This window comes from Cetorhinus maximus, chromosome 36 (genome assembly GCF_964194155.1).
Source record: "Cetorhinus maximus chromosome 36, sCetMax3.hap1.1, whole genome shotgun sequence".
Lineage (NCBI taxonomy): Eukaryota > Metazoa > Chordata > Chondrichthyes > Lamniformes > Cetorhinidae > Cetorhinus > Cetorhinus maximus.
The window spans coordinates 7,361,300-7,389,180 of record NC_135914.1 but is presented as its reverse complement, the minus strand read 5'-3'; the positions used below and the strand labels follow the sequence as shown (position 1 = coordinate 7,389,180).

At 44.4% G+C, this 27,881-nt stretch overlaps 1 protein-coding gene across 4 annotated transcripts in view; it reads right to left on the bottom strand.

The window, feature by feature from the left end:
* LOC144672302 (regulation of nuclear pre-mRNA domain-containing protein 2-like) overlaps positions 1-22,541 on the bottom strand; it is a 67,649-nt gene extending 45,108 nt beyond the window's left edge. For all 4 annotated transcript variants that reach the window (XM_078534159.1, XM_078534163.1, XM_078534161.1 and 1 more), the window contains exon 1: positions 22,217-22,541. In XM_078534159.1, the coding sequence (XP_078390285.1) occupies positions 22,217-22,523 (307 nt within the window). In that variant the 5' untranslated portion in view covers positions 22,524-22,541. The remainder of the gene's footprint in view (positions 1-22,216) is intronic.
* Between the last annotated feature and the right edge of the window lie 5,340 nt (positions 22,542-27,881).

The following is a 27,881-nucleotide window of genomic DNA, read 5'->3' as shown; positions in this document are numbered from 1 at the left end:
GTATTTTGTTTCTGTTCTACAACTGTAGTGTTGGATGTTTAAATTAAAGTGGACTCAAGTTCCATGCTCCTAACTTTATTATTACTCTTTACTGAAACACCAGGGAAAATCAAGCCCAAAAGTCTGGCTGACAAATGTGTAGGAGTGACATTTATCTAACTAAAATCCAGTGAAAGCACTGCCTCACTAATATACTGATCATGAATTCTACTTTAAATCAGCTCTGAAGATCCATGTCAACCACCATTAACAATGAAAGTAAAACTTAAAAATTTAAATGAGTATTTTTGTTTCATGAGGGAACTTAACTTCTAATTTACTCTTCCTACAAATGTTATTCAATGCTCATCCAACATCTACAAAAAACCAGGAGGTATAAAAGGTGACAGAAGCCAGGCTGATCTTCCTCTTTTCTGGCCCAGGGAACCAAATATTACTGATAGCTCCAAGTAAAAACACACAAATACATTGCAGTATACTGGCCATGAAAATGATTTCCTTTTCAAAGCCATTGTGCAGTGAAGGTTTTTCAGAATGGATTTCCAGGTGATTTAACTATAGCTGAAAGAAACTATGCTTCACCACAGGATCTAAATCATGGCTCACTCCTGCACCACTAGAAGTAAATACTGTTAAATATATTGTCTGCATCAACTATGCCAATTGTAGAAAACTGTTTCTGCAACACATCAACCAGACTTAAAGCATCTTGCATGCGTTAATTTTATCACTTCAAATTGCTCCCAACACCACTGACAGATCTGTAACCACCAGTGGTGGGAGAGAATGAAGGAAAGAATCTCCATCCAGTTTTGCTCACCCTGTGGCCTGGATCCATGTCCAAGATTTGTTTAAAACCATGTTTATCTGTATTGGCGCCAAAATAATTTCAGGAGGTTTATTTATTGTCTACAGTTCTTGAAGTCTCATTCCTGAATACGCTGTTTTCTCAGTTCATGCTAGAGGTCTGAGGATATTGTTCTCTTGAGACACTAGCTATGCAAATATTTTCTAATCCATCTTCAGTCTCACTTCTGGAGAAGTTTTGTCTCCTCAGATGTTGACTGACAACTTGCGGCCTGCTTCTACAGAATTAGATAGAATCATAACATGGTTACAGCACAGAAGGAGGCCGTTCAGCCCGTCATGTTTGTGCTGGCTCTCTGCAAGAGTAACTCACTTGGTCCCACTCTTCCCTTTTTCCCTATAGCCCTACAATATTTTTCTTTTCAGGTAATTATCCAACTCTCTATCAAGTGTCTCAATTGAATCTGCCTCTATCACACTCTCAGGCAGTGCATTCCAGATCCTAACTACTCACTGCACAAAAAAGATTTTCCTCACATCACCACTACATCTTTTGCCATTAACCTTAAATTGTTGCAGTCGATCCTTCTGTCAACCGGAATGGCTTAGTTCTTTCTACTCTGCCCAGACCCCTCAAGGTCTTGAAAGCCTTGGTCAAATCTCCCCTCGATCTTCTTTTCTCCATGAACAGCAGCCCTAGCTTCTCTGATCCATCCATGCAGCTGAAATTCCTGATCCCTGGAACCATTCTTGTGAATCTTTTCTGCACCCTCTCTTGTGCCTTCAAATCCTTCCTAAAGCATACTGTCCAAAACTGGACACAATACTCCAATTGAGGCCAAACCAGTGCTTTGTACAGGTTTACCATAATTTATATAATTTACCATTTTCTATTTTTCTTATTTTCTTCAATTTTTACCCCCTCTCCCCTTAAGGTTGCTCAATTGTGTTGGGATGACTAATCAGTGCTTCCACGAATCTTTTACAGCAGGGTCAGCAGGCTATTCCAGCTAAAAGCAATCCTGTCTTCCTTCACCAGACACCCACATTAGGAGCCACTGGATATTGACCCAGAAATAACAGTGGTTGGCTTTCTCTTCATAATCAACACTAAATATGTCACTGCACTGGTTGAGTGAGATTAGGAACTCAGCAAAGACCAGGAATCAAATCCAAAAGTCTTCTTGGTCTACGTGACTTAGCCACTCAGAGCAGAAACTTACTGAGCACTCAGGGATGTACAGAGGGTGCAGGTTTTCAGTTATACTTGCAGCCCTCTAGGTGGAATTGGCAACCATTTAAAAATTCTAACTTGCGGTGATGAGTGATTAAAGTTACGAGGTACATTTGGTGCAAACAGCTCCAAAGTTTCTCATAGAAATACTGAGAACAGTTGGAATATTCACATACAGTGTTATTGAGTCTAACTCAAATGCTGTGCAATTAACACTATTCACATTATTGTGTTACTCCATCCGTTTATTTCACTCACCCGTAATTCAATATGAATTAAACGATGATCTGACATAGTACGGAATGTATTTTGGTTCACATTTGGCCCATCTGATTGGCAAAATAAGATTCATAGCCTTGCACCAGCTAATTCAAAGCTAGCATCATGACAAAAGTTAACCTAAGTGTTTTTTTTAATTGGGCATTGCTGCAACATTTGATTAAAGCTCGTATCAAGCATCCACCTTTTCGCCTTTCACAGAGAGTTTAGCCCCTGATGCACTCTCTCAAAACCATTTGACTTGCTAGTATTGAAGACAAATATTTTAGTAAACTTTGAGATTGGTGGGGTTGGGCGGGGTGGGGAAAAGAGAAGGAACAGAGGAAGAGAGAGCAGACAGACTGGGCGAGGGGTGGGCAGGAGGAGAGGGGAGAAGCTGGAGGAGTCAACAGATGCAACTTTACGGGAGGTGTTGTTGGGTTAAATGACCTACAAACTATTAAATTCAAACCAGCCAGAAAACACCTGAGGTATCATAATGCCTTTTCTTTCTACAGACACTGACCATCTATGTTTTCCAGAACTTCATACTCTTAGTAAAGAATGTTTTCATGTCAGATCTCACTATGCGCTAAGTTTGCCTCCACCCCTCACAATCTCTGCTTCCCTGTGTGAATTACTTCCCAATGTCAGGGTGTTATTAAAATAGAAGTTGTTCTTGTGGTTTGGAATGTTGGGAACAAATCCTTCAGCCATTTTAAATTAACATTTCAGCTAATTTGAATAATGCTGTATCATGGACATTTTGATGCACAGCCAGAATTCATTGAAGAAAAGGCCAGATTCTGTGAACGCCATCAAATTTCACTCAATTTCTGAACATTGGTTGTGCTTGCCAAGAATTTAAATCAGGAGTTTCAAATGCTTGCTCTTTTTCAAAGAAAGAGAAGCTGTATTTTTGTGCTTAAAATACAAGTTCCGCAAGGATGTTCCTGTATGAAGTGGCTATCGGGCCTTGTCATTCAATCTCCTCTCCCCCATCTAACTTGCTATCATTACTCTCAAATTTTAACTTGCTTCCCCCTTCACCCCTTTGGTTTCTCAGTTCATCATCCACTTTTTCCTCTTTGGCCCTGCTCTCCTTTAATCCTTTGCCACTACCCAAAATTATTCAACTCTTTACCTCCACCCTACAACATTCTAAAGGCTTCTAAAATCCAAGCTTAGCATCACAAGGACGACATCCACCTTCCCCTTTCAATGCTGGTGGTGTTCCATTCAGTAGCTTTCTCCATTTTTTAAATAAAAATTAAATAGATCCAAAGCACAAGACAGCAACCCAAATCTCAAAATCAGCCTTCATAATGAATATTAGGTGACTGTGATTTGACGGTAATGCATGAATGAGTGATATCAAATCAAGGTTTTTAAATCCTGGTCACAAGACTCATTGAACCATAGCATCCTCTAATAAAAAGCAAGTCACAGAAATCCATGGGTCACTGATGTACTTACACCACCATCTTTAAAGTTACACTGGCTTTTTCTAAAAAAGAAAAATGGGGGCAGGGTGGAATTAAGAAGGGGGTGCAAGCTAATTGACCCCCCTCTCTCCCTCTCAATACCCTCTGCTCTTGCAGTACTCAAGTACAGAATACTGTGTATCAGTAGGGTACCAATCTGCCCACACCAGACTTATCAATGTGTAACTCAACAATGCACATCAGCACAGTTACTCTGACAAACTCACCTCCCCTGGCTCCCAGTCCTGAGCAACAGTGCCCATCCCCAACATCAGGAGAGTAATTGTAACAGGCAAGCTACTGGACAAGGTCTACTCCAACCCAACCTTTCCTTATTCACATTCAAGGACCTTCTCAACCCACCAGCAGTATGCCTACCCTCATGCCACCCCATATGGTTAAACCCACCACGCCAAGGAGCAACAGCTGAGGACTATGGCAGGAGACAACATCCACCAGAAACCACACTACTCATCCAACCAGCTTTGATCTCAAACACTGACAGTGGGCCTTTTTAAACCATCTCTGGACTGGCCAAAGTCTCTGTGCAGCCGCCCAACACCAGTGGGGTCTCCAAGGCCATTTCGGCTGCCAAAACAATGACTCCAAATTGGACTCCAATGAGTCCAAACGACGACTAAACTTCAAGGTGGAATTAAAGAACTCCATCTAGCCATCGACGAAGCTATTGCTTGGCTCTGAGACTGTGGACACACGCTAAATAAATAATTAAATCTCCTTCTCAAACCACGGAAATCCTAGCCAAGAGAATATTATTCCTCACAGAATCTCAAAATTTGTAAAAATTATCTTCAAAAGGACAAAGAAAGTCTTGCATTTATATAGTACCCTTCACAATCTCAGACATTTAAAAATGCTTTACAGCTAATGAAGTACTCTTACATGGTACAGACTGAGAAACCTGGTCACCGAGATGTGACCCACTCAGAGAGAGAGTGAAAACAAACTTGCATTTCTAAAGCACTCTATCAAGTCTCAGAAATATTACAAAGAGCTCGACAGGCAATAGATTACTTTGAAATGCAGTGGCGGTTGCTAAGTAAACAAATATGGCAGCTACTTGGCACACAGCAAGATATTACAAACAGCATGGAGAGGGATGAATAGTTTACTTACTTCTGTTCAAGGGTGGAATGTCATCCAGGGTACCAGAAGAATTCTATGTCCTACTCTAAATATTGCTCTGAGACTGTGGACACACGCTAAATAAATAATTAAATCTCCTTCTCAAACCACGGAAATCCTAGCCAAGAGAATATTATTCCCCACAGAATCTCAAAATTTGTAAAAATTATCTTCAAAAGATACACATGAACCAGCATAGCAGGGCCTTGGTTTAACATCTGATCCAAAGGAGTACACCTTTGACACTTCGGTATTCCCTAGGTGCTACACAAGAATCTCAGCCCAGAACGCGTACTCAATTCTTGAAGTGAGACTTGAACCTTCAAATTTTTGAATCATAAGAAGGGATTCTAACTTTTCGATACAGCTTTATGCTGTCATGCTATTTTTCATCATTGAGACCTGAAAATTGCTCAACAAATCACAACTTTTACATTCTCTTGCAGGTCAATAAAGTATAAACTTTTAATATGGTGAAAATGTTCAATGATGATGATTGCAGTGTTCAGTTCTATTCATAACGTCTTAATTAATGAAGCCACCTGTGCCAGCAAGATTGGACAACATTTAAGCTTGCGTTGATAAGCAGCAAAGTAATATTCATGCCACACAAGTGCCAGGTAATAACCATCTCCAATAAGCGAAAGGCTACACCCCTCCTCATGACATTCAATTGTATTACAACTGCTGAATACTCCACCACCAACTTCCTCAGGGTTATCACTGACCAGAAACTAAACTGGATCTGCACCTAAATACTGTGGCTGCAAGGGCAGCTTAGAGGCTGGGTATTCAGTGGCAATTGACTCAGTTCCTGACTCAAAAGCCTTCCACTATCTACAGTCAGGAGTGTGATTGAATACTCCCGCTTGCCTGGATGAGTGCAGTTCTAACAACACCCAAAAAGCTCAAACCATTAGGGCAAAGCAGCCCACGTGATTGGTACTCCATTCACCAACCAAAACATTCAGTCCCTCCCCCCGTGACCACCCTCTACAAGATGCACTGCAGCAACTCACCAAGGTTTGTTTGACAGCACCTCCTAATGCCACAGCCTCTACCACCTAGAAGGACAACAGGCGCTTGGGAACACAATCACCTGCAAGCTCTCCTCCAAGTCGCACACCATCCCAACTTGGAAATACATCTCCATTCCATCATCATTATTGGGTCAAATTCCAGAACTTATCTAACAGCGCCACTAGTGTCCCTTCACCACACGGATCACAGCCATTTAAAAAGCTGGCTCTCCACCATCCACTATCTTCTCAAGAGGAGTTAAGGATGAGCAACAAACGCTGGCCCTGCCAACGATATCCCCATCCCGTAAATAAATTAAAAGGAAATAAATTTCTCTCAGAACAACTATTTTGAGAGTGAAACATAAGCAAGTTTGTTATATTGTTATGTAACAAACTTTAGCAGCTTTATAACTAATTACATTGGTACAGTACCCATATAAATACATGGCAGCATTTGTAACTTAAAACTTACATCAAAAATCACTGATGCTACACGTTACTTCAAAAACAGCACCACTACTCCCTGTTGAAGTCTTCATTGTGTTATCACAGACATCCATTATTTCACATCTAGAAAACTGTCTATGTTCCACTGCTCATAGCAATGAAAAAAACAAGTACTCTAGGAAGCCCCCTAGTTGAAAGCTATCCTATATTCAATTCTTGATCTAACAGGAACCAGGCCAGTTGTCAAAAAAATTGCCTCAGTGCCACTTTGCATGTATGTGTGTCTGTTTGTCGCTACGTATGTGTCTGTGCCTGCCTGTGTGCATCTGGGGGTGCAGGGAAGGAGGTGAAAGGTAACCATCCAGGCTCTGCTCCTGATCACTATGCAAAGAATCATGTTGGAAAGTATACTGTGCATACATCAGGTGAAGGTAGGTCAGATCTTAGCTTACATGCCTCCCAAAGCAAAGGGTAAATTAACAACTAACAACATTAAGAATGGCCACCTGGGCAAAGTACCAGGTGGGAGCTGCATCATAACAGGTATCAATGTCAGAATCAGAAAAATCAGCGCATAGAACAAAGAAAATTGAGCAAAACGACTTGCTTATAATTCCAAGGGGTCCACATTGCCCCAGAAATGCTCAGTTGCATCTCCTACTTTTAAAAAGTTCAAAAACTTATATGAAGGACCAAGCACTACAATTCAGGACACTATCATCATTACAACCCGGGAAAAAAGAAAGGTATAAATCGTGCAGTGGGTGATCAGATAACATCAAGTTTAAGTATCAGAAAGATATAAAAAGCAAGTCAGAGGATAGGTACCAAGCACCAAAATTTTGAATCCTTATATATCTTTCCTGACGTTCAGTCTGTTCTGAGGTGAATTAACTCATATGGCAATTTTTTTACTGCTGACCGTAGCAAATAAGTTGATATAATCTTGCTGACTTCCCGCGCTCCAATGACAAGAGAGACTCCCTTTTTGTGGGCTTCAAAGCCCAACATCAAATTTACTTGCAGCCCAGGATCTGACAAAAATGTTGCAAAAGCACTTTTAGGCTGTCAGCAGATGCAAGGAACTGCCTCCTGCACTGGGGGAATTGTTTTATCAAGTACAAAACCCATGGCACTTAAAAAAAAAAATCCCATCCTAGTAACAAAACTGCTGAGGTATATAACGCCAAACGGGTACCTAAAATACAATTCTACATAACGTCAACTCTTTATCTATGCTCATCACTGTCCCTATTTCTCCAATTCAGTATTTTGATTCAACTTTAATCTTTCCAAGAGTCCTCATGAATGCTAACAGCCACTTTTTTAAAAAACTGTTTACAAAGTCCTGATTAATCGGCTTATTTCTACATTGCTGTTGCTACCATTCACTGCATGGTGGTAGAAGTTTCTTTTTAAAAAAAGGCACAAAAGTCTTCAAAATGTAGGCCCAGATCCTGAAGATTGATGCGGTTGCCCTGGAGATGCAGAAATGTCAATATTTACCAGGAAAAAGCACTAAACTCTGTGGCCATTTTCAAGAAATATATTGACTGGCAGCCTAGAGCAGCAAGGTTGTCTGTGGTGCTACGAGGTGGTAAAAAACAATTGGCCACATGCATTTTTTGAGACAAAAGGTTCCTGATTTGGTGGATTTAAACCTGCCACTCGTCGGAAGGTGTAATTTAACTACACTTCTGCAACTACTGCTAAACATAATCATCCTCCAGCTCTCCCAACACTATCCCAAAAAAAACTAAGCAAATTAGAGATTTAAACATTTTATGGTAATAGCTTGCAATCGGCAATGATAAGTAACAAACTTCAATTAACAGCTTATGCAGTTATGTGGTGAAAGCAAATTCAAGAGGGAAGAAAGCAATCACACTAAGCATACATTACCAAAAAAAAACTCTTGAAAATGACCACACTGGCTTTCCCAATGAGTGTATACATCAAATAGCTCAATTAGACATGATTCAATCTCCAGTCTGACAAATCATTTGAAGTCAGCCATGGCTGTGATAATCAGTGTTTAGGCTCATGATTTAGGGAGGGGGAAGATTGATTAGTTCCCATTCATGATCATTATGCTGCTGAAAGTGAGTAAGCAAGGCACTGACAGAGGGAGGGATAGGATCAGGCAGTAAACCCTAACTCTCTCCAGCAGTTGAACAGCCTGTGCAGGTCAGAGGATGCACCGCCCAGGCTCATACAAGGAAAATAGCCTCTTGGATGAGGTACCAAAATGTGTCAAAAACCACAGAACCTTACCCAGCAAAGGAAAGGACCAAAGACTAATTGTGGTTGCATAATTTTGATTTTAATAATTTTTCATATTATAGATAAGCAGGAAAAAAAGAGACAAGGCAAATAAGAAACCACTAATTATCAAGTTTGTTCTTAAGAGTTGTAGATTACAGAAAAAGTGAGGCAGAGGGATTTCATGGTGTAGAGGTTAGAGTCTACCTGTTTGACAATTCTTGAGTTCAATATAACAAACTCGTACTCAGGAGGAATAGAGAGCTGGATTGTGTATTGGGACTACAAGAGGAACAATAGAGAGCAGTTCAGAAGAGCATTCAACCTGATAATATCAATAAGAGAGGGAAAGTGTCCTTAGTTTAAATCCCTTTGTACCCTTGTCTCAGCCTATCTTTGTAAACTCCACTGGCCTATCAAACCCACCCCAAAAACTCCAACAGTGTCAATTATTTTTCTGCAGTGCTCTTTACCTGATTAAGCTTTGATGAGGCACCTTAGAATGGTTTCTAAGGCATTATATAAAATGCAAGTTTCTGCTTTTGTTATTCCAACTACAAAGGATACCATGGCTGTGATTCCAATTAATCATGTTTCAGCAGGAGGGCATTAGATCTAGCTTCTAGCAGTGAGCCAAGATAGTGAAAAGTGAAGCTGATTTGATTTTAATAAGAGCAGCAGTCCAATTATAAATTTTGCCCTTTAAAATTTTCATGGGGTCAGGACAGAGCATTTTGACCTATACAGCAACAGATTGAAGTACTGATGGTTACAGAACTTCTGTCCTTAATAGCAGTAGCGAAGGGTGTGATTTGGGGTACTGAATTAAAAATAATAATAAACAGAATAACAAAGCTAACTGCTGGAAGAACAATTATTTCAACAGGTTTTAAAGGTGGAAAGGCAGGTGGATAAGCAGAATGGTTTTAAACAGGGAATTCCAGGGCAAGAAGCCTAGGCCATCAAAGGCATAATAAAGTGGGGTGGGGATTGGACAGGGAGACGGGGGCAATTCCACAAGAAGCGTAAGTCAGGAAGAGGGACTGGAGGAGGTTACAGAGACAGGCAAGGCCGGTTTCAAACACCAGGGTGAGAATTTTAAATCAAAGACATTGGTGGAAACTGAAGACAATGTAGGTCAGAGAGGACAGGACTCATAGGCAAACAGGATCTTATGCAGGGTCAGTTACGGACAGTAGAGTTTCGGATTAAGTGAGGTTTACAGAGGAACAGTCGAGCCTGGGGGTGACAAGAGCGTGCATATACACTATATCAGTAATGTTATAGAGGTGGAACTAAGTAGTCTTTGTGATAGTGAAGCTCAGCTCAGGGTAAAGAGGACACTGCAATTGCACACAGTCTAACTGAGCCTCAATCAGCATCCGGAGAGGGGAATGAAATCAGTGGCAAAAGCACCAATGGGGCCGGAAATGATGGCTCTGTTCTTTCCAATGTTTACCAGGAGGAAATGCAGCTCATCCAAGACAGGTTAGCAGCCAAGCAATCTGACAACTCAGACACAATGGAAGGTTAGAGGGAGATGGCAGAGAGTTAGAGATTGGCGGTGTTAGCATACATATGTGGCTACATTAAATCTGTGGAAGAACAGGCAACTCACTCCCCACAAGATCTTCTGTTGAAGCTGAAGCACGTTGTTGGGATAGATAAGCAAAGACTTACTTGACACTAACTATTACATAATTGATTTAGGAGTTCTTGTTGCTGACACCAAAATGTTCAAAATGAAAATTTCCCAGCAAATGACATCCCTCTCTTCAATAAGCATAACATTCACACTTAAAAAAGAATCCCTGTTTAAAATTCAAAAGCAGCTATCATACTGGCGCTTAAATGCACATGTCAACATAAATTCAGAAACAGATTAATACACATAATCCAACATGCAGCAATTTCCCAATTTTTGTTGCACAACTTTAGGAGATGTCATGTATATGCCTGAAGGCAGGTCACCGAAAGACAGCTGCATGTTGTAGGGAGATCTGAAGAGGGAAATGAGAAATAACTCCAAAATGTGCACTGGCAATAGACCATAACAATACGCAATCTCCAAGAATTAATTTACACCATTTTGATGTTCATATTTGAGTGGATCAGCATTCCAGCAGAGAACCATGATGTACTAACAACTCTATCCAGATATGAACCCACAGTCTTGCCCTTCAGTTGACCTGGCTATACTTCAAAAAGAGGTCCATTAGTTGGAAAGCACCTTGGGTGCGAGGGATCAAGTGTCATATAAATATATGTCCATGCATTCCATCCTTAGAGTGCAATTTTGTAGGATCCTGTCCCCATTGTTTCCAACGCAGTCACTCTGGGATATTCCCCATCAGTGACATCATCGAGCAACCTACCAGGCAAGGAGGCACTGTAATTGACCTCCCTGTGCCCAGGAACGAAATAGGACAATTCATACAGGGATTCTACTCCCAAGAAAATTAACACTTAAAAATGGGATCAGATTTTGAGAAGCCAATTGTTTTCCAGTATAAAGTAGGGGAATACTTTATTTTAATATAAAGTACTTTCCCTGGACTTAACTTCCTCTAAATCAGTATAAACATTTATTTGCCGTAAAAATCTAAATACTGCCACTGCCAAAAATAACTTATATAATCGCTTCACAGTTGTACACAGTATAGAAACAACCATTTTAGGATAAGCTACCATAGTTTCTGCATACAAAGAACTGATGCAGAACACCATATTCCAGATACTATGCAATGCAATCTTTTTAAAATTAGAAATCAATCTTTAATTTATACAACAAATGCTGAACACCACCCCAACCCCCAAAATTTTAAGAAGCTCTTCACTAGTTGAAGGAACACTGTGCTTATGTTACTCTCTATGCAATACATTGTCATATCCCATCTCTTCAATGCGTGCAGTGTGAAAGCACCACTCAACTTGCAGGTCAGTAGGTCCTAGCTCCAATTTCCTGCCTCTGCTAAGTTAACTCATTTTACTGAGGACATTGGTTGGGATGTTACAAGTCTTGGTGCAGTGAACAGGGCAGAAGTATAGCAGCTATCTGGTGACCCCTGCTGGAAAATGCATTTGCATCCAACATGGGTTCTGTTGAAGGGTCGTGAGGACTCGAAACGTCGACTCTTTTCTTCTTCACTGATGCTGCCAGACCTGCTGAGTTTTTCCAGGTAATTCTGTTTTTGTAAGGGATCAGGCTTGTCTAACATCCTCCAGAATTAAATGGAAAAATGGCCACATGGAAAGCAATGAAAGAATAAGCAATGCCTACATAGCTCTGGCTTCAAGAAATTAGGAGAATAAAGAGTATCCCACTAAACATCAGATTAAGACAGCACAAATGAGCCTCGTCACTAGCTTAATCTTTATCTATTTTACAGCATCATCACTTGTACCTCTACTTTATCTGGACACTTTCCATCAAGGGGTTGCTACTCAAACTGTGAATTCATGCGGAGCCCAGCAGCATTATTGTAAGCGAAGGAGGGTTATACTCTGACACTAATCCAATTTGTTAGCTACTTTGCTACTCAGCATCAGTTCTTTCAGAAATCAACTTCATCCCAAGGTCATGATTCATTTTCTTACTTAAACTGTTTTTAATCTCTTCCCCTGCCTGGTATAATGTTGTGACCTCATTTATGGTGTTCCCATTTCACACAATTTTCTCTCCCTACCCACCAGGGTACAACTTCACAGGCACCAGTTGCCACCCAGTATATCGTCGAGCCTAGCTGATGAACAGTAAAGAGTTACTTAACACAGAAGGAGGCCATTCAGCCTGTCATGTCTGTTCAGTTCTCTGCAGGAGCATTTTACCCTAGTGCCACTCCCCTGCCTTCTCTCTGCATGTTCTTCCTTCTGAGGCCATGGAGGACATTGGGTGAAACTGGGATCAGTACCTGCATTTAGTTTCCAACAATAATGAGTAGAGACCCCATGTGGTTTTTCCAAAATTTTGCTCAGGAACAAAAGCCAATTGTAATGCCTCCATGGCTTAGGCCAACTAGCTTGGTTCAGACCATGGGTCAGATCTTGGATACTCATCAACATTATAGAGTACAACACGGTGCAGTTTTTTAATTCATTCATGGGATATGGGTGTCGCTGGCTGGGCCAGCATTTATTGACTATACCTAATTGTCCTCTAGAAGGTGGTGGTGAGTTGCCTTCTTGAATTGCTGCAGGCCATGTGGTTTGGTACACCCACAGTGCTGTTGGGGAGGGAGTTCCAGGGTTTTGACCCAGTGACAGCGAAGGAACAACGATATATTTCCACGTCAGGATGGTGTGTGGCTTGGAGGGGAACTTCCAGGTGGTGGTGTTCCCCTGCATCAGCTGCCCTGGTCCTTCTAGATGGCAGTGGTCATGGTGCTGTCAAAGGAGCCTTGGAGAATTCCTGCAGTGCATCTTGTAGATGGTACACACTGCTGCCACTGTGCGTCGGTGGTGGAGGGAGTGAATGTTTGTGGATGGGGTGCCAACCACGTGGCTGCTTTGTCCTGGATGGTGTCAAGCTTCAAGTGTTGTTGGAGCTGCACTCATCCAGGCAAGTGGGGAGTATTCCATCACACTCATGACTTGTGCCTTGTAGGTGGTGAACAGGCTTTAGGAGTCAGGAGGTAAGTTACTCGCTGCACAATTCCTAGCATCTGGCCTGTTCTTGTACCCACAGTATTTATATGGCGAGTCCAGTTCAGTTTCTAGTCAATGGTAACCCCCCAGGATGTTGATAGTAGGGGATTCAATGATGGTAATGCCACTGAACGTCAAGGGTGATGCTTAGATTCTCTCTTGTTGGAGATGGTCATTGTGCGAACGTTACTTGCCACTTGTCAGCCCAGTCTGGATATTGTCCAGGTCTTGCTGCATTTGGACATGAGCTGCTTCAGTATCTGAGGAGTCACGAATGGTGCTGAACATTGTGCAATCAACAGCGAACATCCCCACTTCTGACCTTATGATGGAAGGAAGGTCTCTGATGGAGCAGCTGAAGATGGTTGGGCCAAGGACACTATCCTGAGGGACTCCTGCAGTGATGTCCTGGAACTGAGATGATTGACCTCCAACAACCACAACCTCCTTCTTTTGTGCTAAGTATGACTCCAACCAGCGGAGAGTTTTCCCCGATTTTCATTGACTCCAGTTTTGCTAGGGCTCCTTGATGCCACACTCGGTCAAATGCTGCCTTGATATGAGGGGCAGTCACTCTCACCTCACCTCGAAAGTTCAGCTCTTTTGTCCATGTTTGAACCAAGGCTGTAATGAGGTCAGGAGCTGAGTGGCCCTGGTGGAACCCAAAGTGGGCGCCAGTGAGCAGGTTACTGCTAAGCAAGTGCCACTTGATAGCACTGTTGCTGACCCTTCCATCACCTTACTGATGATGGAGCGTGGACTGATGGAGCAGTAATTGGCCCTGCTTTTTGTGTACAAGACATACCAGGGCAAATTTTCCACATTGCTGGGTAGATGCCAGTGTTGTAGCTGTACTGGAACAGCCTAGTTAGGGGCACAACAAGTTCTGAAACACAAGTCTTCCACACTATTACCGGAATATTGTCAGGGCCCATAGCCTTTGCAGTATCCAGTGCCTTCAGCCGTTTCTTGGTATCACATGGAGTGAATTGAATTGGCTGAAGACTAGCATCTGTGATGCTGGGGACCTCCGGAGGAGACAGAGATGGATCATCCACATGGCACTTCTGGCTGAAGATTGTTGAAAATGCTTCAGCCTCACTTTTGCACTGATGTGCTGGACTCCCCCATCATTGAGGATGGGGATATTTGTGGAGCCTCCTATTCCTGAGAGTTGTTTAATTGTCCACTACCATTCATGGCTGGATGTGGCAGGACTGCAGAGCTTAAATCTGATCCGTCGGTTGCGGAATTGTTTAGCTCCGTCTAGCTTATGCTGTTTGGCACGCAAGTAGTCCTGTGTTGTCTTTTCACCAGGTTGCCACCTCGTTTTTAGGCACGCTTGTTGCTGCTCCTGGCATGCCCTCCTGCATTCTTCACTGAACCAGGGTGGATCCCCTAGCTTGGTGATAATGGCAGAGCGGCCATGCGGTTACAGATTATGGTCGAGTACAATTCTGCCGCTCAGGTTTGAGTTGCTAGATCTGTTTGAAATCTATCCCATTTAGCAGTGGTAGTGCCACACAACACAATGGAGGGTATCCTCAATGTGAAGGTGGGGCTTTGTCTGCCGTGGTGGGATTCAAACCCAATGTATCCAGAGCATTGCCCTATGTCTTGATTATGAGTCCAGTAACAAACCACTACGCCACCACCTCCCCATTAATCTATCAGGTAGGCTCTAAACTTTTTTTTTGACAATGTCCTAATATTATTACTTTCTACACCCGTCAGCTTTGTCACCTCTTTCTTTCTAATTTATTATGCTCTGTGCAAATTAGTTAAATTTCAGAACCTCGCTATTAGAACACTCAAGTGATTACAGATTGTACGCACCCGAAACTAAACCTCTCTAGTGGCTCAGTTGGTAGAGTACCTGCTGAGCAATTTAAATGAGGTCGTCCCTGGTTTAATTCTTGGTCAGTGCAATTAGCTAATCTCTGTTAAGCAGCAGTTGGGCACGACAATTGGCCTCATTACATGGCAGCATTTCAATTTGGGATGATCTTTGCCTGTGTGGCTCAGGTACTCATGGATAAGCTTCCTGATACCATTTGTAAAGTCGGTATAAAACATGGCAGTCGTTTTTCACGTGATCTCTATTGCAGCTTCTTCCTCCAAATCCATAATAATGGTTCACTCCCCAACCCACTAACCAGCTCAGTCAAAAATTGTCTTACAAATTGTCTGATATAAACTTATGTCTCATTTTCTCTATCTTTACCAGGTGTCTACTTGAATTTCCATGTATTTACTGACAAGTTTAAAATGAAAGCAGGACAAGATTTCTCTTTAAAGCTTTTTTTAAAAACATTGAAATATTCCAGTAAAGGCCAAGGAGCAAAGCACATCAGACTCAAAGTTTCAAAAGGCTGCAGATTGGAAAGGGGAAAGGCTGCAGATTGGAAAGGGGAAAGGCTGAGGGGGTTAAATTGCTTCACAATGAACTGCCCGGGCAAGAGGGATACCGAGCAACACGCCCCATGTTAATGCCATGAAGATACAGGGAATGTCAACAACAATTTGTGCATCTTTGAAGTTTTGGTGAAATGAGAAAGGAAAAATCAGACCACAATTGTAACCCTCACCGTTGCAGTTCCATTTCGTTTATGCATGTGAGATCTGAAAGCAGATAAAAACCGACTCCAACCCACCTCTCCTAATCATGTCAATGTCTACATAATGACACAATTAAAAAGGTGAGTTTAAAGAATATTTTCAAATTGCTCCTAAGCAGAAAGTATATGAAGGGAAAAGGCCAGGCTACCTCGGGCGCACACACACACACCCACCTCCCCCCCACAACACGTGCAGCCACCCCCCACACACACGTGCACCCCCTCAGCTACCCCCCTCACACACGCATGCGCACAGAGCAGCCCCCGCCCATGCACGTGCGCACACACATACCCCTCAGCCGTCCACATGTGCACCCGCCCACACCCCACCACCCAGCTGCGCATACCCCTACCCTCCCATACCCACCTACGCATTCCTCTACCCACCCCCACCGACCTGCGCATTCCCCTGCCCACCCACACCGACCTGCGCATTCCACAACCCACCCACACCCCCGCCCACCCGCGCATTCCCCAACCCACCCACACCCCCGCCCACTCCCCAACCCACCCACCCACACCCCCGCCCACCCACGCATTCCCCAACCCACCCACACACCCGCCCACCCACGCATTCCCCAACCCACCCACCCACCCACACCCCCGCCCACCCGCACATTCCCCAACCCACCCACCCACACCCCCGCCCATTCCCCAACCCACCCACCCACACCCCTGCCCACCCGCGCATTCCCCTACCCACCCGAGCATTCCCCTACCCGCCTACCTGCGCATTCCCCTACCCACCCACACCCCCGCCCACCCACCCACACCCCCGCCCACCCACCCACACCCCCGCCCACCCATTCCCCAACCCACCCACACCCCCACCCACCCACCCACACCCCCGCCCACCCATTCCCCAACCCACCCACGCATACCCCAACCCACCCACACCCCCGCCCACCCGCGCATACCCCCGCCCACCCGCGCATACCCCCGCCCACCCGCGCATACCCCTGCTCACCCACACGTGCATGCACGCAGCGCGCACCCCCTCGCCCCCACGCACCCCCTCGCCCCAACACACCCCCGCGCCCCCGCGCACCCCCTCACCCTAAGTAAAAAATAAGCTAAATTAAGATTCAGATTACAATCATGAGGCCAATTTCAGGAACATGATTTGTGAACCTGTGCCTCTGACGTTTGGCTTAGCACATTGGGTAACCATAAACTAATGAGAAATAGTATGAAGAGGTCTGTCACATGAACACAAACCGAGTGGAGGAATGTTTTGAGGTATGTTAAAGAAATACACTGCAACTCTATAGCAAAGTGCCTTTAATTTCGCAAGGCATTCAAGGTTCACAAGTAGGAATTTGGTCAGAACACAGATGAGCAGTGCGGCGGCGGGAGTGGGGGAGAATTGTGCGGGGTGGAGGGAAATGGTGGAAGATATAGGTTTTGGGAATGTTGACAGGAAGAGACGCAGTAGGTAGCTTAGGCAAATGATCACAGCCGTCTGATGGCAAGGCTTTGCCACTGATAACGAAGTTCAATGGGGTGGAGACAAGTCAGAAGAGTGGCGAGAGGGCAGAGGAGATTGCAAAGATAGGGTAGAGAGAGGGCATGCAGGGATTTGTAAATGGGTACAAAGATTTTGAAGTCGGCCGTTCTAGAGAATGATGAGCCAATCGAGATCATCAAAGACGGAGGTAATATGTAGCCATGGGTACCTGCCTGTACTATACCGAAAACTTAGAACAGCCAGGTCAACTGAAGGGCAAGACTGGATTCAGGTCTTCAAAAGAAACCCACACATCCCAATTCCTCTGTACCATTTGATTTTAACTCAAGTCCCTGGCACTGCCCTTTGTGAACCCTGCGCACATTCTGAAATTGTAGGCTACAGCAGTGTTCGCACTATCACAGTGACTAAAAACATTATTTCCAATCAGTCCTTTCATCTGTGTGTTAACATGCATTTTGCTGAGAGCTGATACAATTATTGGCTTCTGAAAATCTGACAGGGAATTTCCACATGCACTGAGTTTTTTTGTTCGGAAGTACAGCAACAGATTCAACTCACTACTATAAAAGATGTTTGTCTGTCTTTCAGTTTAGTGATGGCCTATGGGGTTATGTGAGGGAGCTGCCAATCCAAATTCTAGCTGATTATAGCTCACTCCTCTGTACTTGCAGCAACTTTGAGCTTGTGTTAAAAAGATTGTTGACAAACAGTAAGAACACAAGCTCTTTCAATAAATGTCAAGAGCCATAGCAACAAACAAATGAGAGAGAGAGGCCATTCAGCCCAAACGGCTGGGTATTTTTAAAAAATCTAGTCAGTATCCTTTTATAGGGTTGGAGAACTTACGCAATTAACTCGAGAAAGCATGCTGTCTTTCCTGGCCCCCACATTTCTCTCCTAAAGATACTGACTGTGTCAGCCATGGCTCGGTCGATAGCGCACTTGCATCTGAATCACAAGGTTCCAGGTTCAAGTCCCATTCCGGGACATGAACACAAAAATCAAGGCTGACACTTCAGTGCATTGCTGAGGGAGTGCTGCACTGTCGGAGATGCACACTGGGTAACCATAAACCAAGGAGAAAAAGTACGAGGAGGTACGTAGCATGAGCACACACTGAGCGGTGGAATTTTACAGTCCTGAGGTAAGTTGAAGAAATACAACAACTCTATAGCAAAATGCCTTTAATTTCTTTCGGATGAGATGTTAAACTGGGGCTCCACACCTGCCTGCTGGGCTGGATGTAAACGATCCCATGGCATTATTTCAAAGGAGAGCAGGGATGTGAGTTAGCCCTGGTGTCATGGTAAATATTTATCCCTCAATCAACATCACAAAAACAGATTAACTGGTCATTATCACATTAATCTTTGTGAGAGCTTGCCGAGCACAAATTGGCTGCCACATTTCCTACATTACAACAGTGACTACACTACCAAATGTACTTCATTGGCTTTAAAGTGGCTTTGAGGCAGCCAATAGTCATGAAAAGTGCTGTAGAAATGCAAGCCTTTTTTTAAGTTGGGGTACAAATTTATTGGTGCCAATAACCAACATCTTAATACGTAGACCCAGATGGGGAGCAATAACACGCTCTTCAAATGGAGAGAGATATCACAGCCGAGTACAAATCAGCTCTCATTCAAGTCTATTCTCATGTGCAACTGTTCAGCAAGATCACTGAATAATTTTCACCTTCCCCCTAGCCCTGATACACTAATGCCAACTGTCGTGTCCCACTGCACGACCCTCTTATAAAAATTCCTTCAGCACCCATGGAAAAAAAAAAGACCCTGAGAGCACCGTTCTAAATGCTCATGTTAGACATCACTATCTGTCTGCAGTGCATAATTCAGCGTACACAACCATGGCAAACCCGCTGCAGCATTATACAATACTATTTACAGAGGTATTGTCATTAGGCTCATGTTGCACACTGGTACCACACTATCAAACTAATGGATCAATAAACTTTTAATTAATAAGCACAAATTACTCCCATGTGTGATACAAAGGGCGATAATGGTATTTCATGCTAGGGTTGTCCAGCTCAAAAGATGCTCTCCAAACACTAGTGTCAAAGAGAAATTATTGAACTTTACATCTGAGTGTTTTGTAGAGTTCAATTGGGCATAGCACAAATATTTCAGTGTTATATTTTACTGAAATCGTAAATGGTGGCTGTTTGCATTTTCTCTCAGCCGAATGTACAACTTGTGGTCAATTCATTACCATTGAAATGGGGCTATTTCTAAAGAAAAAGGGGGAGATTAGAGTATGAGTCTACAGCTGCTAAGAGCACCATAACTCCAATGCAACGCAGCACATGGAGAATCTAAGTCCTAATGCTCAACTTGGTTATCTTCAGATCTAGTTATTCTATCAGATGGCAAAGAAATTACTTCATATGAAGAATGGGAGTACTAGAGGGCACATCACCCTAACCTATAAACATGAAGCCATTACATAATAGGATAGCCACAGGGCCAGGTTATCACACTTGGCAACTTAAAGGTGCCTTTGTATTTGTTTAATGCTATCAGTTCTCAACAAGCAGGTCTCATGCAGCCAAGCTAACACCAAAGTAAAATCACTAAGGTAGAGCACGAGCAAGACCCAGTTAAATAAAAACACAGGTCTTCCCAGACACCTGCCTTCACAAATTTTGTACTACTGCCAGCTCCATGAGACTCATGCAGTGAGAAGTGACTGCAGGACACGACCCTCAACCAATACAAAAAAAGAAGAAATCGCTTTTAATTTAAGGAGCATAAAAGAAACCAACAGCTCATCTCGTCGCAATCACTTGCGTAAATCAGATCTGCCATCAGGGATTTACCTGTTCAACATTTAAAACATCACTCGAATAGACCAAAGACAGCTTACAAAGTGTAGAAATTCGGCAAATGTGCTCACTGTAGTGAGATTTCTGCAATTCCCACCGGTGACAAAACCACAAAACACCTGTGACTCTGGACACTGCACTAGGAAGTAAAGCTGTTAACAAAATGTTAACATTTCAGTTTTCCCTATCTAACAATGATTTTGGTATCCAACCATCCAATTTTTAAAAAAAATTTTCTTACTAAGCACTGTTTCCACTGACATTTATTTACCCTGTGCATGCCAAGGACAGGTACTTCTTGAAACACAGCTAATCAAAGCTTTGTTGGAAAGTACTGATTTCCCATAATATCGCTCACATGGTTTGGAGTTCAAGTAGCTGCTGAATATTGAGGTGTCTTTCAATCTGATCTGTCCCTGTACACCCACTATTAAGGAAGCCCGGGTGTGGGGGAGTGGGTAGAGCTGTCTAAACAGACACACCCTGAAGTCAGTTAAAGCTGGTTTCCACAGACTGGCAGTCAATTGTAAATCTTATAGCACAACAAAAAACAAAGTGCTGGAAAAACTCAGCAGATCTGGCAGCGCTTATGGAGAGAGAGAAACAGTTTTTATTTGTTCATGGGATGTGGGCATCACTGGCTGGGCCCAGCATTTATTGCCCATCCCTAACTGCCCCTTGAGAAGGTGGTGGTGAGCTGCCTTCTTGAACCACTGCAAGGTGTCAGCTGTGGCTCAGTCCATAGCACCCTCACCTCTGAATCAGAAGGTTGTGGGTTCATGTCCCACTCCCGGAAATCAAGAACTGTGATTGTACTCAAAAGAGTTGCAATCTGTGACTGTTGATAACTCGAAAGAATTTTTGAACCACTGCAGTCCATGTGGTGTAGGTACACCCACAGTGCTGTTGGGGTGGGAGTTCCTGGATTCTGACCCAGTGACAGTGAAGGAATTCTTTTGCAGATATCATATTGGACTTGAAATGTTAACACTGTTTCTTTCCCCCAATGCTGCTAGGCTGACTGAGTCTTTCCAGCATTTTGATTTTATTTTGGACCTCCAGCATCTGCAGTATTTTACTTTAGTAAGTCTTTTAGTGCTTGCAAGCCTTAGAGAGGTCAGTTATTAAACACAAGGGGAAACAAAAGCAAGAAATAACTGGAATAAAAATCAGAAAACGCTGGAAAAACTCAGCAGCTCTGGCAGCCTCTGTGGAGAAAGAGAAGCAGTTAATGTTTTGAGTCTAATGTGACTCATCATCAGAACTGATGTACAACTGGAGTTCTGAAAAGTCAGACTGGCCTCAAAACGTTAACTCTCGGTTTCTCTCTGCACAGATGCCGCCGGACCTGCTGGGCTTTTTCCAGCACTTTTGTTTTTATTTCGGGTCTCCAGCATCCACAGTAATTTGCTTTTATGCTGAGTTTTTCCCGCATTTTCTGCTTTATTCCTTGCTTTAGCTTCCCCCATTGTGTTTAATAGCCTGGCAGCTCCGGGGTTGAGTCCAATACGAGTGTGAAGAGAGAGAGAAAAAAACAGACTTAACATTTCAAGCCTAAAGCGGCTTTTCACCAGGACTTATGTTCAACTGGAAGTTCTGCTGAAGACTCAAGATTGGGCCCGAAACGTTAACTCTATTGAGAAAAGCAAAATCTATTGCTCTCTGCACAGATGCTGCCAGGCCTGCTGAGTCTTTCCAGCAGGTTCTGTTTTCTTATTTCAGATTCTTTCCCCCCCTCCCCCAGATTTCCAGCACCCCCAAGTATTTTGCTTGTCTTTTAGCAAGAAATAACTGGCTGGGGGGGAAACACAATTAACGCTTACAAGTGTGACAGGTACTCGCCCATCAGGAAAAAAACTTTGATAAGAGCATTAAAAAAAATAGATGGATCTTCCAGGGTTTGACACAATACGAGCATCTTGCACGTTACATTCACACGGAGACAATCTAATGATCTCCACACGGTCTCTGCACTCACATTTCCTCATGCACTTCATCCAGTGCTTGACGATGGAGGTGTAGTGTTTCTTGTTGTCCAGGATCCAGGAGGACAGGCCCTGGATGCCGTCCATCGTGTTGGTGACGGTCAGCAGCTTCTTCTCCAGCGTCGCTTCCAGGGCGGCCAAGGAAGAGGAGGAGGAGGTGGTGGTGGTGGTGATGGTGGAAGATGATGAGGAGGAGGGGGTGGTGGTGGTGGTGGTGGCGGCGCTGGTGGAAGAGGCAGACGAACCGGCCACCGCGGCCCCTCCTGCTCCTCCCGCCGCCGCTGCTGCGACAGCCGCCATCTTCCTCCCTTTTCTACCCCCCCCCTTCCGACAAACGCGGCGCGCGTCACCTGGAGTCGGGGGGGAGGGACGGGACGCAGCTGTACGTGCGCGCGCTCGGCGTGGGAGGGGGGTGGGAGGGAGCGCGCGCGTACAGGAGCTACGCGCCGAAGGCGGTGACGCAGCGCCCAGAGGAGGAGGAGACCAGGCGATCACGTGACCCTCCCCGCCAGCCCCCTTCGCTCCCCTCCCCTCCACCCTCACCCCCCCCGAAAAAAAAAACCCCAACGGACCGCGCTCGAGCCGACGACGGTTCTTCCTTCCGATTGGTTGGGCCGTCCCAATTGGAATGGCTTCACGCGCGGGTAGGGAAAAAAAAGGGGGAAACCGTAAAGGGGGGGGGGGGGGGAGGAGGAGGAGGAGGGGGGTCAATTCACGCCTGCGCACGCACCCCCTCCCCCACCTACACTTGGCGCATGCGCGATGCCCACCGCAGCAGCAACCCCCTCCCCCCTCCTCCACCACCACCACACGCTGGTGGCGAGCGCCAACCGACGGCGGTTGGAGAGGACGACGACAAGTCGGAACTCGAGGGGGGCTTTAAAGATGCCTGCGGTGGGCGACAGCGGATTGATTGATCTTTTTTGAGGAGATTTTGTTTTATTTAACAGGTGAGGGAGAAAATAAGGAGACAAAGCCCGCCCGGCCGAGCGCGCTCTCTCCTGCGACTTGAGGTAAGCTCTTTCTCAAATCACCCCTCGCCGTGGCTTCTTTTCTCTTTATCCCCCGCTGCGGCTGGTTGGCTATATTTAGTATTTGTGTATTTCTCCCCCTTCTTTCCGGCGGCAATTCCAGTCGCGATTCCTTTTTATCTTCCCGCCCGCTTCCCTCTCAACCCTCCCCGCTGCCGTCAGGGATTGCGAGGCGCCGACAGCCCGACTCGGAGCGGCGCCATTTTACCTTGGGCGGGCGCATGCGCAGACGGGGGCGGGTGTGGGCCGGCCTCGACCGCACCATCCGCGCCTTCATCGTAGGGGGGGGGGGTGGGGAATGACATTCGGAGAAACACCCTTCTGTTTGTGGTTGATGGTATGCCCCCAGGTCTACGGCGCCCCCGCGAGGTCAGAGCCGGACACGGCGCCTGTGCCTCTGAAAACGTGATGGTCATGTGACTCAAAAGGCGCAGCCACCCGGATGGAACATTTCAAAACATCCCTCCAGAATTGGCCTGGAGTTTCCAGGCAGTGAAGATCAATCTCTAGGGCGCTGCTGAGTGCGACCCTGGAGAAAAATCATCGGGACGTTAAGAAAGATAGTTTATTTTTACATTTTATTTGAACGTTTCTCTTTACCAGATATAAAAATAGTTGTTTGGTAATACAGAGCTTGAGTATACCCAATCAGCTTCTCCTCCCATGCAGTACAAATTGTTGTTCCCGTTGCAATTGGTATTCTTGCGAATCTGTCCTGATGAGTGCAAGATAAAAAGCTTCAACAGCACATCTCTTTTACCAGATATAAAAATATTTAAAATGGGGTGGAAAGTCAAGCATCTGAGTCTTTTTGCTTTCCAATTAGCATGGGAAGGCAGTGTGCCACAAGGATGGATGTGTCGGTCTGGAGCGTGGGGGGCAGGACATGTGATGAAACCTCCAAGAATACGTTTAATCACAGTTGTCAATCCTCCTGCCTGCACTTCTTGGCAGTAGCCTTTTGTGCATTCTCACCGTCTGACTTTTATTAACGATTTGCACCCTTCATCCTGCAGACACCCTGCAAAAACTAGACAGGAAATTGTTGCAACAAGTCACCCAAGAATATGGGGGGTGTTCCGGAACTCACTGCCTGAAAGGGTGGTAGAGTCAGAAACCCCTCATCGCACTTTTGTTAAACGCACTTGGATTTGCCTTTGAGACTCCATAACCTACAGGGAAGGTGGGATTTGGCCGGATGATGATATTTTGGCCAGCAGGGACCCAATGGACCGTCCCCTGTGCCGTAATCCACGTCAGGCAGCAGATAAGCAAGTGGCCAACATTTCGGGTGAATGGCTTTTTGGTGTCCGGGAAATGACAAGTTTACATATTCCATTTCCAGTAGATAAGTGTGAATATATGGTCATGTACATGAACGGACAGCTTTAAAATGGGGAATTGGACTATGTGTACAGAAAAGAAACACAAGTTTGAGCGTAATGTCAGACTGGAACCCCTCAAGCACACAGAGAATGGTCATTTGGATGGGCTGATGGAGGAGACCAGAATGTCCATAGAACTGTCCCTCAACAAGGGGCAGTATTACGTGAAGAGGAGATCCGTGAAAGAATGTCTCAAACCATTCAGGATCAGCCATGATCATATTGAATGGTGGAGCAAGCCCCAAGGGCTGAGTGCCCTACTCCTGCTCCTATTTTCTACGTTTCTGTTCTGCCTGTTTAGCAGGACATATCAGAAATACGAAATCGCATAAAAACAGTAACAGCAGCCGTGTCTGTAAAAACAAATAAAACATGAAAAGCATTCACCTATTTCTTGTTGTCATAATTTGTGATTGTGTTTTTGTCAATGTTTAATACTGAAGCGTTCTGTGTGAATATTGGGACTGAAAATCCTGTACGTATTTCACAGGAGATGCAGCCGAAGGTTCTGACCAATGGCTGGTACAATGGAGCATTTTTGTGATCTCTGGTGCCGCCCTGTGTACACAAAATATTCAAGTCAAACTGTGGAAAATGCGACATGTACCATTTACCCATTCAATGACAAACACGGTTTGACCATAGCATGATAAAGCACAGAAGGAAGCTGTTCAGTCCATCATGCCTGTGCCAGCTCTTTAAAAGAGCTATCAAATGAGTCCCATCGCTCTGCCTTTTTCCCCCTGACCTTGCAGGATTTCCCCCCTTCAAGTGTTTATAATGCTGAATTCAAATTCTGAAACTGCCATAGTGGGATTTGAACTCACGATCTCCAGAATTTTAGTCCAGCGATGTAACCGTCACACTACCATGCCCTCTAAACAGACATCCTGGTCTGTATAGCTCAATGGGGAACATAGGAACAGTAAAGACCATTGAGCCTGCGTGCATCATTCAATTAGAATACAATCTGTACCTCAGCGTTTACCAGCATGAGCCCCATAATCCTTTGGTAAATGTATTTACTCCCTGCTTCTGTCTTTGAGATTTCACACCAAGTTCGTACTTTATGAAAATAAAAACGTTTTTTAAAAAAAAATTTATTGATAAAACAGTTACAACAAAATGGCATCCAGTACCACCTGAAATTGGGTACTTAACAGAAGGATCCACACAGTATGCCTATCTCCCACTATCTGTAGAACTGGAGCCTTGCAGCATCCTGTGACATTCCTGGAAGCATTTTAAACCCTTGCTACCCAACTAGCCAGTTTTAATGATATAAGGGTAATCAAGATGACATCTAGTTTTCAGGTAGCATCCATCGTTAGAGAGCAGTTGGACCAGGGAACGTGGCATAATTTGTGCCCAGTTTGAAATCGCACATGGAATGATACAACACAGGAGGCTAGTCAGCCCATCATGCCAGTACTGGCTCCTTGACAGTCAGTCCCCTGCTCTTTTCCCCCCTTCAAGTATTTTATCCAGTTTCACTTTTGAAAGTTCCTATTGAATCTGCTTCCACCGCCCTTTCAGGCAGCACCTTCCAGATCACAACAACTCGCTGTGCTTAAAAAAATAAACTTCTCTGGTTCTTTTGCCATTGGCTTTATTTTATGTTGACCTTATTTTTAATGTAATGTTTGGTATTATTTATAAATAGTGTTAACAATTTGGAAAGTAGAGACGGTTGCAACACAGAACGTTCTCTGCTGCATAGGTTGAGGAGCTGTTCATTCAGCACAGGAAAAGGCCATTTGGCCCATTGTGCCCGTGCTGACTCTTTGCAAAAGCTGTCCAGTTAGTTCCTCTTGCACAGCCCTGCAATTTTCTCCCTTTGAAGTGTTAGCACCCCCACCTCTGGCAGGAGGGTGTAACGACAATGTGACATGTTCACATTGCAAGCACGAGCATTCACCATGGAAGAAGTTAACAGGAAGTGAGTGACGATGTTGATTTTTAAAAAAAAATTATATAAATTTATTTCAACACAAGCAGTCCTAGCTCAAGTAAAACTTATGTTAGATGTAGAGAAAAGGAATCTTTCCTAACCAGCCTTAGACACAACATAATTCCCATTATACCAGAGGTACTTTTGTTCTGTTAAAAAGCACTATGTAAATTTAAGTTATTGGTTTCCAAAGAAGGCATCCCAAAGGCACCTTGTAGTAAGATTACCCATTTAATGCCAACTATTGGTATTTTAATACTTTTGATCCATGTGACTTGTAGGAACCGGAGTAAAACTAAAGGTTCCCCCAATCATTTCTGTGGGCCAGCAGGTGACGCTGTGGGACCGAGCCAGCCAGACGTGGAGAGTGCCAGGTTCTACATTCAGTTCATGCCGAGTCAGTTAAGATCAGAGAGGACACTGGTCCTGAACCTGCAGGTGTACTGAGCTAGGTTGGAGAGGAAGGATCACTGCCAATCCTACTGGAGTCGATATGTTCTGGACATGGGGGAAAGAAGAGCGTACGGTCCTGTGGGCCTCCATAAAAATAAAAGCTGACTTTCTGTAGCACCTTTCACAACCTTAGGATACCCCAAAGCGCTATACAGCCAAGCAAATACTAAAAGTAAATTCTCACTTGAGCACGAAATCTACACTCCAGCGCCAGGACTGGACAGACTGCTGCAGGGTCCTGTCAACATCTAGGCGCTCCCTCAGTACTGACCCTCCGACAGGGCTGCGCTCGCTCAATATTACAGTGTGTCAGCCCATACATATTTGAGCCCACAACCTTCTGACTCAAGAGGCGAGACTGCTACCAACTGACACACGTGTGGACAAGGTCAGGCAAAATGAGGGGCTGAGGGCTAGTTTGATAGCTGCCAGAGAAATACTATTCTGGTCCCTGAACCCGAGTCGGCTCAGACTAAAATATCACAGAAGGGCAGATTTAATAAACTAAATCATTCTCAGGATGCTCCACAGGCACCAATTGCCCTGGTCCAACTGATCATATCTGTGTCTTATTCAGTCATCGCACACCGTACTGTGGTTCCACCCCCTCACCCATGGACATAGCATCCTCATTACAAACTTGCTTGGCGCTAATTCAGCACAGGTGGAGGATCAAACTTGGGATCTTTCTGATCAACTCGGGGTCGACTGAAGTTTTCAAGGCTGAGGTCGATGGATTTTTGTCGGGTGAGAGTATTATGGAACCCAGAAACAAGGCGGATGAATGAGGTCAAGATACAGGATCAGCCATGATCCAATGAAATGGTGGCTGAAGGAC